Source organism: Balaenoptera physalus, assembly GCF_965194825.1.
Source record: "Balaenoptera physalus genome assembly, chromosome: 6".
NCBI lineage: Eukaryota > Metazoa > Chordata > Mammalia > Artiodactyla > Balaenopteridae > Balaenoptera > Balaenoptera physalus.
Genome location: NC_138885.1, coordinates 125327406 through 125341039, shown reverse-complemented (window position 1 = coordinate 125341039; position 13634 = coordinate 125327406). Strand labels below are relative to the sequence as shown.

The 13634-nt window shown below is 42.1% G+C and overlaps 1 protein-coding gene across 8 annotated transcripts in view; it reads left to right on the top strand.

The window, feature by feature from the left end:
* DOCK10 (dedicator of cytokinesis 10) overlaps positions 1-13634 on the top strand; it is a 281723-nt gene that overhangs the window by 122378 nt on the left and 145711 nt on the right. For all 8 annotated transcript variants that reach the window (XR_014264570.1, XM_082464595.1, XM_082464594.1 and 5 more), the window contains one exon: positions 4688-4807. Coding sequence is in view for 7 of the 8 variants with exons in the window: in XM_082464595.1 (XP_082320721.1) it covers positions 4688-4807 (120 nt within the window). In the remaining variant the exon portion in view is untranslated. The remainder of the gene's footprint in view (positions 1-4687; positions 4808-13634) is intronic.

The following is a 13634-nucleotide window of genomic DNA, read 5'->3' as shown; positions in this document are numbered from 1 at the left end:
ATATTACCTCATTCAGTCCTATGAGCTAACTCCTACTAAAATGTCCATTTTACAGATTGGGAAACTAAGGCACAGAGATTCTAACATGCCCAAAGTTCCATAGCCCATAAGTGGCAATGCCAGGACTAGGAGCCCAGGAATTCTGGTTCTAGAGTGCATGTTACAGTCTCTGTTGCATCTCAACATAGAAAACCTATAATCACACTTCCCTAAAACGAGGCTGTGTGGTCTAGGTTATTTCTTAGATTCTGGAGAGATGTCTAGGTTGATCATTTAGTCATTTGACTTTTTTCAGTGTTACATACTTCAAATGCTTAGATCTTCAGTGTCATTTCTACACCCATTTGCTTTTGAATTATAATTATGAAAATAATTCAGATCTTTGTGGTAGCACACCATGTTCTTGAAATTAGAGTCTTTAGCTAAAGCATGGACAGTCTGCTTGTTTCAGACCAGTAAACAGCTCCTGGCAGCTCAGGTTGTTACCAAGATGGCAGGTTCACCAATTCCAAGGCTTAGACTTGTGTTGGCATTCCATGAGAAGTTGTGGAATAAGGAGCGGGGAAGAAAGCATTTGTTTTTGTGACAGGAGCCCATTCTTCTGCTGTGAAGTCGAATTGGAAGAGAGCTGTGGATCTGGGGGAGTAGATCAAACAAATGTCTTAATACTGTATCAAAAGAATAGCCCTATTCCCACATCGGTGCAACACCAGCCCTACCACATAATGACCGGCACTGGTGGTTGCCTTTTCCCATGCCTGGAGTGATTTTAGAACAGCTAATGAAATTCACTACTCATTTGAGAGAAAAAGAGTAAGAGTAAAAAGCACTATAAAAGTCCAATCCAATTCAGGGTAATCTTGGCACATACCTTATCCCAGTTGGTGCATTTCCAAAGGAAAGAGGCACATTAAATTCAGGAGGGACAACCCAACTGTTGTAAAGCTGTAAATCAATGCTTCTCAGTTCTCAGTTTCACTCAACATCTCTGTAAGGAGCAGTAGTGAGAAATTAACTGACCCCATCATCTTTGTATACATCTGTCTCTTTGACCAAAACATGGAACTGACAGCTCTCTTGCTCCAGAGAAGACTACTGGTTGCATAGCCTGGATTCTCACCATCACAGATGCATAAAGCATCCTTGGCAAGCATCGCCAAATTCTAAGCTCTAGGTACTGTGGAAGATATCACTGTTATTTTTATTTATGAACCTCATATTCCCCAAATTATGAAACATTGAATATCTTGAATGTTGCACACTATTTAACAAATTCCCTGGAAACTTAGAATTTTACTTATCCCCCAGAGGTCAAAACTTAATAAATTGTATGAAGCAGATCTGCTAGGCTTTGCAGCCCCAAGTCAAGATAACCTCAGTGCAACATTTTAAACAGGAAAGGCTTAGTAAACCTCCTTCGTTAATTGGCTGGCACGTCATAGCCTGAAGTGAATAACTAAAAATATACCTTCCAACGGATGCTTACAGGCTATGCCATCTATTGTGTGCATCAAGGAGAGTTTAGGATTTAGTTTTCCTGTGGTTTTATTAATAACCAGTGACTTGTGAACTCTGATTTTCCTATTGTACTAATTTAGGTGGGATTCATTTTAGGTGGAGTTTGGGCCCTAGTGAAAATAAATAAATAAACAAGTAAGTACATAAATAAATAAATAAATAGAAAGATCTTTGAAGGTCTCCTTGACCTGCGGTTGTTTATTAAGACTCAAGTTTTCGACTAATGAGAGATAAAATTAAAATGATCGTGAGAACAAGACTGTAGAAGGCCTTCTAAAACATTCTTATGTCATTTGCTTTTTTTTCTTTTTTTGAGGCTTTCTCCATTTTATTTCTTTGGGAAAAGAAAACGAAGTCTTTCCATCGCATGTGGTAGAGCTATATATTTATATATAATTTCTTTTGTGTTTGGAAATCCCAGAGCTAAGTCTGTTCATATTTTTTTCTATTTTGTTTTTCCTACTAATGCCTCCTCTTCCCCCTGCCCCTCTGGCCCAGGCCCAGGTTGTGGGGCAGGTGCAGTGAAGGGTGAGTGGAATGGGCAGGGATTGCCAGGACAGCCCTCCGCCCAGCTCAGAGATCTGGTGAGGGGCACCGGCAGGGGCTGTGCAGAAGGACAGAGGCCACAGGGGCACTCCTGTTTTTGTGGCGGATGCACATCTCATTAAACAGTCACCAGTCATGGGAGGAGGCTGGTCAGGGGTCGGGGGATTGCTCACAGTAGTTAAACCTATAAATCGCAACGCACACTAAGCCACACTCCCACGCTCCTATGCATGTCGGTGTGAAGAAGGGGGAGAAAAGGGAAAGTGTTAGTAATCACATCATGAGCTGTTGGTAGAAGGACATCAGACACGTGAGCTGAAGAAACAATGAGGAAAAGGGGCTTACCAGCCAACTCGATGGCAGAGATAAGAGCTTCCGGACCGTTTTACAATGCATTCTGTTTTATTTGCTACGTTTCATACACAAACACAATATTAAGGGGAAGAAAAGAGATTCCAGAATAAGCCAGGTGTTTCAGACTTGAAGGCTTATTGGGGCAGCTGGTAATATATTATAAATGTGACATCGTGATGCAAATGAACTTATTTACAAAGCAGAAACAGGCTCACAGACTTAGAGAATGAACTTATGGGTACCATGGGAGGAAGGGTGGGGGGGAAGGGATAGTTAGGGAGTGTGGGATTGACATGTACACACTGCCGTATTTAAAATGGATAACCAACAAGGACCTACTGTATAGCACAGGGAACTCTGTTCAGTATTATGTAACAACCTAAATGGGAAAAGAATTTGAAAAAGAATAGATACATTTATATGTATAACTGAATCACTTTGCTGTACACCTGAAACTATCACAACATTGTTAATCAGCTATACTCCAATATAAAATAAAAAGTTAAAAAAAAAATTTTTTTAAATGTGACATTGCAGGGTAAGAGGTGATAGGCTACTGAGGTCTGTTGCTGACCTGGAGTGAAATACCACTACTCAAAGACATTCAGAGCCAACTAAAAACATTAAGATAAGTGAGCCAAAACAAACGTCTGGAGCCTGCATTTGCCTCTTGAGCTATCAATCTGTACTTCTTGGAATTAATTTTTGCCTGGGAAAATAGGGAATTGGAACCTAAAAGAAGTCTAAAATAGAATAATTATATCAAAAGGCAGGGAAAGGATGCAAGAAGGAATTTTTGCATCTTCTACTTGAAAATATTGAATGTCTCACAGCTTTCACTAAATGGATTATGTTGGGCAACTAAGTTTCTTCTTTTCTCCAAGCATGAAGCCCTGTGTTTTTATTTGCTAAATCAGCAATCTTAATTGAAGGGCCCTTCCAGAGAGAATATTCACCTTTCATCATGCTCCGTTTACTTAAGCATTTGTAAAATGGGTTTGTTTCTGTTCTGTTTCGGTGCAGAAAGTACATGGAAATCCTTGTTGTTGGCCCACCGTGTTACATTTTGTTTTGTTTTGTTTTTTATAGTTGGAAAAAAACATTGACTGCTACTTTGAGGAGCTCATTAGCAATTATTAAAATGTTGGTAACAGTTTCTGGAGTTTTACCAGCAGAGATCTTCCAAAGAAGGCTTTAGAAGTTGAAGCTAAATCTGTGGGCTTTGCAGAGCGGGGAGGGGTGGGGTTGGTGGGAAAGTGTCTGCTGATGTCATTGACATGAACAACGAAACACATTTTTTTTTTCATTTATGAGATCACTTCAGCATGCAGATTTCATGTTGACCACTCCAGCTTCCAGGAGCCCAAAAATAATCCAAACAATCATCACTTTTTATTTAGGTTGCATGAATGCTTCATCCAAGGGCTAAGGGAACTTAGACTGTGTCCTTGGTCTTCTGTAATATTTTATTATTTATTTTGGGCTCCATCTTTCTCACTTTTTGAGTTCTATACAGTTTGGCGTAAACACATCAACTGTAGAATGAAAGAACCACCTTTCTCCCACTGACATTTATCACTTGGGGAGCTTCTTTGAGGGAGGTGCCTTTCCCCTTGGCTTTAGGAGTTTAATGTGGTGAGATTATCCAGCTATTTTTTCAGACTCTTCTCCATTTTCACCACACTGTTTCCATATTAATTGTGTTGTTCCATTCTACTAAAGAATTACCTAACTTCTCTCTATATCGGCAAAGAGGCTCAGAGGCAAGCAATTAATCCTGATACAGGATCCATGTTTCAGTGACAACTAAGACAGTCTGTGTTACTTTGATTGTTAGCAGGGAGCCAACGGCTTAAAATAGACCCAAGTAGGCCTCACAAGGAAGTATCTAATTCATGAAAAATGATGATAATCATCATAATACTATAGCAAGTAAGGAGAAGGCCTTTCTCCACATTAACAAAGATCAGGTTTACATAAACATCTACTTTATGGATGTGACAAGGCTGAATACCATGTGCACTGGAGGCTCGGCGCTTAACTTACTGAGTGAGATGTCAGGTATTTCAAGATCTTCTCATATTATTTCAGATCTGGAAATAATAGTTATGTGGCTTTGCCCCAAATGCCTGGAGTCTCCATGACTCTCTTAGAAGGGTTGCACGGTATCAAAGCTTTGGCGATTCTAAGAAATGAAATCCAACCGGATGTTGAGAAAAAGCAAGATTCTCTGTTTCAGTGGTTAATACGATATTTTCTTTGTCTACAGCAAGAAAAGCCCAGGCTTCTCCAGCCTCTGGATTATGAAACTGTCATTGAAGAACTTGAAAAGACCTATCAGAATGATCCCCTTCGAGATCTCCTGTTCTTCCCCAGTGACGACTTTTCAGTAAGTGTTGTCTTTTCAAGCCATCTCAGTTCAGGAGGGCCCCACAAGGTGATAGTAGATCCTCCCAAATGGTGTTGCTGTCTTTCCTTATAGATTTGGGGAGCTCAGCCCTCTTCCTATGGTCACCCTACATCACCGTCATCACAGATGGAATGCATATCCAGCAATAGAAAGTGCCCAAGGGCCTTCTAAAGTTGGAAGATTGGAGGCTCAGTGATACTGTGGCCACTCGGGATGGGAGGGGCATGGGGTGCTGCTTGGCTCCAGGTGGTACTGGTGTCCCTGCCAGTATCTTGGTTTCTAACCACTTACCTGGCCTCACAGAACACTTCCTCCCTTAGGCCATTTGTAACTGACAGCTTCCAAGCAACTGAAACCAACCAAAGGCAGAGGCGGGAATCTCTTGGCACAAAAGATGTAGGTCTTAAAAATCACCCTTAATCGTGGTTGTCCCTTGTTTAGCCTTGTGGGCAAGGAAAGGTAGGCAAGCGCGTCTTCACGGAAGGATTTGTGATCTGAGATGCGTCGCCTTTAGGACAATGTTCACTGGCACACAGAACACTCCGGAGGGTAGTGCAGGGAATGAATAAAAGGAAATTCATTTTGGAGACAAGCACAGTGAAGTTATTGATGGTGAGCTCCCATGTGTCCCAAGCATTCCACCTGTGGTCATCTGAAGCGTGTTTAATTTGTTAGTGAATATCTACATAAACAGAGATCTCAATGGGCAGATGGTAACCTTTCCTTTTTTTGTAAGAGAAAGGTAGTCTCAGACATCACAAACATGAACATCTTTTTTTGTGTGTGTGTGTGGTTGGATGTGATTTCTTTCTTGTTTTTTTAACATCTTTATTGGAGTATAATTGCTTTACAATGTTGTGTTAGTTTCTGCTGTATAACAAAGTGCATCAGCTATACGTATACACATATCCCCATATCCCCTCCCTCTTGTGTCTCCCTCCCACCCTCCCTATCCCACCCCTCTAGGTGGTCACAAAGCACCAAGCTGATATCCTTGTGCTATGCAGCTGCTTCCCACTAGCTATCTATTTTACATTTGGTAGTGTATGTAAGTCCATGCCACTCTCTCACTTCGTCCCAGCTTCCCCTTCCCCCTCCCCATGTCCTCAAGTCCATTCTCTACATCTGCGTCTTTATTCCTGTCCTGCCCCTCGGTTCTTCTTAAAGCAGATGAAAAGGCAGCTCCGAGGTAACCTGTGGCACAGCCACTGTCCGCGGAAACCTCTGACGAGTCGCTGGGGCCCCAGGGCTTCCACTTCCTCAAACAGCCTCAAACTTCCATTCCTTCTCTTATCTTGGGGGCAGATCTGGCTTCTGGCTTCTAAAGGTTCATTTTTTTCACCTTTTTCCATGATTAATAAAAAAGAAGGTGTGTGGAAGTCAACAATTTTCTGTTCCAAGTACCAAGAATGATGGAAAGAAAGGAGACAGATTTCTAGACAGGAAAAAAGAAACTCTTCCCATCTGTTTTTCAGACTTTTAAATGTCTCTCACTTGAGTGTTTGACACAGTTTAAAAGAGGCTTATCTCGGACAGAAATCTCATTTCCGTGGTCGGACCAGGCCACGGGGCCTGAACTGCAAGCACAAAGTTGAACCACGTTTTATTTTTTAATTCCGCATCCTCATTTTCTTTCAGACCGAGGGTAAACCTTGAAACAGTCTCTTTCTGTCAAACAGCACACTCACAAACAACTTGACACTTGGAGCCCCTTTTCTTCTAGCTGTGTTACTCAGAAATGCGTCAGAAGCGACTCCAAGTTCCCCCAGCTCAAGAAGAGAATGGAGGCATGTAGATGCGATGTAACATTTGTACTGAATTTGAATTTAGTTTTTGGCATCTTTCCACACTCATTTAAGTTAAGACTGGTCTGATTACTCTGTGTCCTTTGCTATCCTTAATGGTGTAAACAGAGCATATAATAACGTACTTTGTTATTTTCCCAATGTAAACATTCCAATAAATACACTGAATCCTTTTATCTTGGGCTTGCTTAAGACCCATCTGTGGCCACCCCATTGCCTTCAAAACAAAGGGCAAACACTGTAGTATTTCCCGAGGGCTTCTCCACGATCTGGTCCTTGCCCATGTCTCAAGGCCATGGTCTTCCTCCCCAGCCCAACCCCCCACCCTGTCATACACAGTCACCCTCATTCCCAACTGGGGTAAAATACTAGCACAATTCTGAACGGAACATTCTATCACCCCTCACACGATGTCCTTCCTTTATTCATTCAACAAATATATAAGGTATAATACCGAATGTTAGGTATTAAAATATCTCAGAATGGGGAGACAGCAGTGATGAGACAGAAATTTCCTTGTTTTAATGAAGCTTACCTTCTGGTGGGAGGAATCAGGCAAATAAAATAAGTGAATAAATTAATTCGCAAGATAATTCAGACAAAGACCAGTTCTGTGAAGAATGAACGGGGCCGAGTAATAGACGTAACGAGGGGAAGAACTGAGCTGGGCTGGATGATCAAGGGCGCCTCTGAGAAGCTGACATTTGAGCTGAGCTCTGAATTCCCAAAGACCAACCCTGCTAAAGCCTGGGGAAGGAAGGAGGGTTTGGGGCTGCAGGAAGCTGCTGCAAGGGCCCAGGAGAGGTCTGGGATTGAAGAGCGGTGTGGGTGGACAGCCAGAGTGGTCAGAGTTGAGGCCAGGCAAGGACAAGATAAGACATTTGCATCTTATTCGAAAGGCAAGTGGCGAGTCGCTGGAGTGTTTCAAGAAGGGGAACAAGTGACCCGGTGCATATTATTAAAAGCTCATCTGACCTCTGCATGGAGAACATGTAACAGCAGTAGAGGAAGCTGGGAACCAGCTGGGAGCATAGCTCCCAATTGGCAGGTGCTCAAGAGACATTTGATGCCACCCTATCATCAGAAAATATTGTATTAGACAAACAGCTAAATTTTCATTTCCATGAAATGATATTTTGACAAACAAAAGGATAGTATTGAATATTATTACCACGTAAAGTTGCCAGTTTTTGAACAGCATTCAGCTGGATTGGCTTCCTGCTTTCCTACTCTACAGAGTAAGGGTTGACAAACAAAGGCCCATGGGTGGCCTGTTACCTAATTTTGTATGTCCCGTGAACTAAGAATGGTTTTTATGTTTTTTTAAACACTACCCTGTTTTATTTTCTTCATAGAATTGATTAAATAGTTGAAGGGAAAAAAAAGAATATTTTATAAACCATGAAAATTATATGAAATTCAGATTTTGGTATCCATAAATAAAGTTTTATTTGAACCCAATGACACCCATTCATTCACCTGTTGTCCGTGGCTGCTTTCATGATACAGCTGCAGAGTTACAACAGAGGTGCCGTAATTGCAGCAGAGAGAGAGGGCCCTAAAAGATTTACTATCCGACCCTTTACAGAAGAAGTTTGGGGATCCCCGCTATACAGTACAACCATGTTCGTTTTGGGGGGGTTTCCTCTCCCTCCATGTGGAGTAAAGCCCGTCTTTAAATGCCCTCTGCCACAGTCTGCTCCATCCACAGCCTGCATCACATTTCAGGGGTGTTGCTCGCCAACAGCAAGGCTTCTGTTCGCCTGGCTAGGGTATCGTTTCCCAGGCCCATCCTTGAGCAGTGGGTAAGGATGCTCTGGGATATGTGTGAACAGCCCCCAGTCACCCAATGGGAGGTAGTAATTGAGTGGCCACTCCAATCCCAAAGCATCTCAGGATGGAAGGAGGGGAGCGGCCCCGAACTCTCCACCCTCCCTCCAATGTCCTTTCCAGTTGTGCCCTACAGATGGAAGAATCTAGCTCACTTCTGTGTTTCCATGTTACCAAGTGCCCACACTTGCAGTAGACATGATTCATTATTTGGTTTGTTTAATCAATATTTATTCAGCACCCACAAGGCGCTGAATATAGAGCAGCACTTTCTAGACAAGAGAGACTGACAAGAAAAACAAAAGCCCTATGTTTAAGGAGTGTGTGCCCTAATATGGATGAAAACTAAAATTGATTAAGAATGCTTATGGTTAAGAAATAACAAGAAACAAAGTCTTCATCTGGTCCTCTATACCCCTTAAAGGAGATTATTTTTTACCAAGACAGTATTCCATTCACACTGCTGGCCCAAGCCATCATCATCCTTTTTTGCCTGGATCCCCAGAAGTGGTCTTTAACTGGTCTTCCTGCATCCTTCTTTGCCTTGATTGATTTATTCAATGGAAGCTTTTGGAGATACAAGTCAGATAATGCCACGCCTCTAGTTAAAACTTTCCAGTGGTTTTCCATTGCCTTTAGAGTCAAATCCAGCTTCTCACCTGGCTCCTGATAATCTCTGAGCCGTTTTCTCCTAGCCCTGTTTCCCTTGGTCACTACACAGATACCTAGCGTTCTTTGTGTTCCCTGCGTTTGCCCAGCCTGCCCCCTCTGTGGGGCCTTTACGCCCCTCGCACAGCTGGTTCGTGTCTTCCATTCACGATTCAGTTCAAATGCTACCTCTTCAAAGAACCATCTCTGACTTCCAACCTGCATTACCCCACCTCCACCCTGTGTTACTCTATCACATCCGCCTGTTTGCTTCTCTCTATAACACTTACCACTACCAAGGAAGATCTTGGTTTGCTTTTTCGCTCTCTCACCATCAGTGAGCAACCTCAAGCAGGACAAGGATGTCCCTGCCTTGGTCATGGTAAGACCCCCAGCAACTAGAATGGCACTTGGCACCAAGCAGGGGGAAAATGAATATCTATTTCACGAGTTGTCTTTCAGACACATGTAGGTTATTATTTTAGAATATAACTTTGAGTACCTTTAGGAACCAAAAAAGCTATTCTGAAATGAAATTTGAGAATAAAGAGAATGAAGTCATTGGTTTTGCTTGAGATCATTAATATGATACTTTCCTCTTCGACACAACTTAACACATCACCTTAAAAAAACAGCGCTAAGATGGGGATCCCTTTCCCCAGAGGCTCTTTCCATCCGATACAGTGACTGGCACTTAGCCGCTATCAACAAAGGCTAATTTCCTCTTTGTAACACCATGTACTTATTCACTTGCTTTCTGTTACTAGGCAAGGGAGAAATCAATTCATATCTGTATTTTAAGTACCCAACACAACGTCTGGCTCGTGGGCATTCAGTAAAGATTGTTGAACATTGAATTGAAGTCGTCTTCTTCCAGATTAAGAAACCAAAGTAGAAGCATTTTCCTCTTTCTTGGCCCACGAGGTAGAAACTCTTCCTCTGGTGCGTGGGTTCTGGAAAAAAGCAGTGTGATCTTCTGTACTGCTTGCATCGTAATGATTACTTGGAATAAGCGGTCTAGATGCATTTATTAACTCATTCATTTCAAAAACATGCACTCCTTCAGTAATTGTATCTGCTACTCTTGTTTTTCTCATCTTTCTTTTTTGAAGCTGGTAGTAATAGAAACCTAAGCCCCAAAAATAAAGAACTTAGTCACCAAATTGTGGCTTCACGAAATAGGCAAGGAGAGTAAGAAAGGAAAACAAGAGCTAAAGAACAGTTTGCACAGGGAGAGCAGCTCGGTGCTTTGCGATGACCTAGAGGGGTGGGATAGGGAGGAGGGAGGGAGGTTCACCAGCGAGGGGATGATGGCTGACTCGCTTTGCTGTACAACAGAAACTAACACAGTATTGTGAAGCAATTATGCTCCAATAAATATCTATTTTAAAAAAAAAAACAGTTTCAAGGACACAGTGAATCATATCGGGGAGTGTTTCAGTCGAAGGAGAAACTGATACAAAATAGCAGAACAAAAAAGTGAGAAAGGCAGAAATGAGTTTCTTGGTGAGAGAAAGATACAGAAAGTCTGAAGTGGATCATTTCTGGGAGATGTAAAAACCTTAAAGAAGAAAATTCAGAGGTCCAAAAGCAATCCTGACACTGTGGAAAGGCCACCTGATCACCTGTATTTCCATACTGCCCACCCCTGTCAAACTGCTCTATTTCCACTCAGTTTCCGGGCCCACCTTCTGTGAGCTACTTGCTGTAGACAGCAACGACACCAACATGAACAAGAAACAGTACTTCCGCTTGAAAGGTTAGACTTTCAACGCTGGTCAGTGGCATCTTCAAAGTCAAAGGTCTACATTGCACATCTGAAATAGCCTGTTGAGAGAGTTAACATAATCTTCTCAAATCCTTTCTTCATGTCAGTAGTTCAGAAGTAGAGTCTCAGGGCTCTCCAATGCATCCTGCAATTTTCATGGCTTATTAACAAGGCTTCGTGAACTGTGCTTTCTTAACATTTATTCCTTCATAGCATGTTTTTAGCTATAAAAAGCAACTGGTATGTGGGGACTTCCAGGCTCAACCACATGGGTCATTTTGTGAGAGGAAGCAGAAAGACCTTAATATCTTTTAAATGGAAAAGCAGAAAGGCCGTGATCGTTTATTTTTTTCTTCTTGCATCTCTTACTGAGACACAGCCTAACATTTTATAAGAATGTCAACCTCTTTTTAATCCTTGGCTTCTTAGCCTGAAAAGCAGACTTTAAATGGCTCTTGGTATTCATGCAAGAACGCTGTGATTGCAATTTAAAAGCTAAGTAAGAGTCTTTCTCAAACTAGGTTATTCTTAGTTATAATATTCCTCTCGTTTACAAGCTAATGAAGCTGAGATTTGGAAAAGCTCACGTTCAAGGATGTAGAGTAACTGTGACGACAGAAATCAAACATAAGCACCTTGACTTTTGCTATTGGAGTTTCTGTCTAAACAGCGTGCTCTGAGCCAGCTGCTTCTTAGAAAAATAAGGTGCATGACTTGGGGAAAATATTAACTCCCTGCATCCCACAGTGAGTGGTACCATTACAATATTGCAGAGAAGGGATTCTAGAGAGCTTACTTTAATTCAGTAAGGATATATGGAGACTGCTCTGGACTTGATTGTGCTAGGAATATATGCCCACATTAAGACTTCTATGTGAATATTCATAGCCTCATTATTCATAATCCAAAGTGGAAACAACCCAAATGTCCATCAACTGAAGAGTGGATAAACAAAATATGGTATATCCATACAGTGGAATATTATTCAGCCACAAAAAGGAATGAAGTACTGGGCTTCCCTGGTGTCGCAGTGGTTGAGAATCCGCCTGCCAATTCAGGGGACACGGGTTCGAGCCCTGGTCTGGGAAGATCCCACATGCCGCGGAGCAACTAGGCCCGTGAGCCACAACTACTGAGCCTGCGCGTCTGGAGCCTGTGCTCCGCAACAAGAGAGGCCACGATAGTGAGAGGCCCGCGCACCGCGATGAAGAGTGGCCCCCACTTGCCGCAAATAGAGAAAGCCCTCGCACAGAAACGAAGACCCAACACAGCCATAAATAAATAAATAAAATTAAAAAAAAAAAAAAGGAATGAAGTACTGACAACATGGGTGAACCTTGAAAACATTATGCTAAGTGAAAGAGGCCAGTCCCAAAAGAGTACCCACAGTATGATTCCATTTACATGAAATGTTCGCAGTAGGCAAATCCATAGAGACAGAAAGCTGATTCAAGTTGCCTAGGGCTGGGGAGAAGGGAGAAAGGGAAGTGACTGCTAGTGGATAGGGGGTTTCTTTTGGGGGTGATGAAGATGTTCTAAAATTAAATAGTGATGGTGATTGCATAATCCTGTGCATAGACTTAAAACCACTGAACTCACTTTAAAAGGGTGAATTTTATGGCATGTCAATTATATTTCAATAACAGTGCTATTATTTTTAAAAAGGATTGTTCTAGGCATTAAGATAGGGATCATGTAGGTGGCCAGAGACAGGATACCAAAAAAATCATAAAAACACATGTCTGCATTCAAGTACTTCATTCTTTAAAAGGGATAACAAAGTATACCAGAGACACAATAAAAAACATGGCAAAACATTTCATTTATAGTTCTATTTTATCACCAAAGCAGATTTAATGTGGCTTGCTTACATACAGAAGTACACACGTAAAATGACTGGCTGAATTAATCACTTGCAGAGCTTTTGGGTCTACAATATTCTACAGTTAAGCTGCAGACTTCATGGGTAATACAGACAGTAAATGATATAGTTCTGAGAAGAGAAGATGTATGTTGGATGAATTAGAGAAGATTTTCAAAAGAAGGTGGCATCTTTGTCAAACCTGAGATTAGGAAAGAACAAAGAAAGAAAAGGATTTTCTGAGAGGAAGAGGAGCACGGGCAAGGTATGTGCAGGAGTGAGCCCAGCACAGAAGAAAGAATGCGAGCAGCCACGGGAAAAGGTGCCTTGGCGGCCTGGCTGCGGTGGGTTGGCTCACGTCTTAGGCCTGTTGCTCCTCATGGGACCATATCTGCAGGCCTCACACGGAGCAGGCTTCTTCGCCGTACCTCCTTGGAGAGGGAGCTTAGACCACAGCCTCTGAGTCCTTGCCAAGGGGAGGCCCTGGTGCAATAAGTATATTTCTGTTGTTGGAACAGTGTGTTCTATTAAGACTTACATTTTTCCATATGTAAAACGTTTCATCCTTATTGCCATGGAGGAGGTGAGACACATTTTGGAGCCTGGAAAATGAAGCACAGAAAAAAGAAGGGAAGTGACTTGCTCAGTGGTTTGCCTGTCCAAGACTAAAATGTCTTGAAACAGGTCTCCAAAGTTCCCTAATTATATACTTAAATACTATGACGGCTGAATCTCCGTGCTTGACTTGGCTGGATGACGACTGTGGTCCAGTTACGGGCGACTGCTCGCTATTCGTGCACGTCCCATACAGTTTAACTTCAGCAAAACAAGAAGGACCTTCCCCTTAAAGCACGATGAAAGTATTCATGTGAATTCTCATGTACGTAAAAAAAA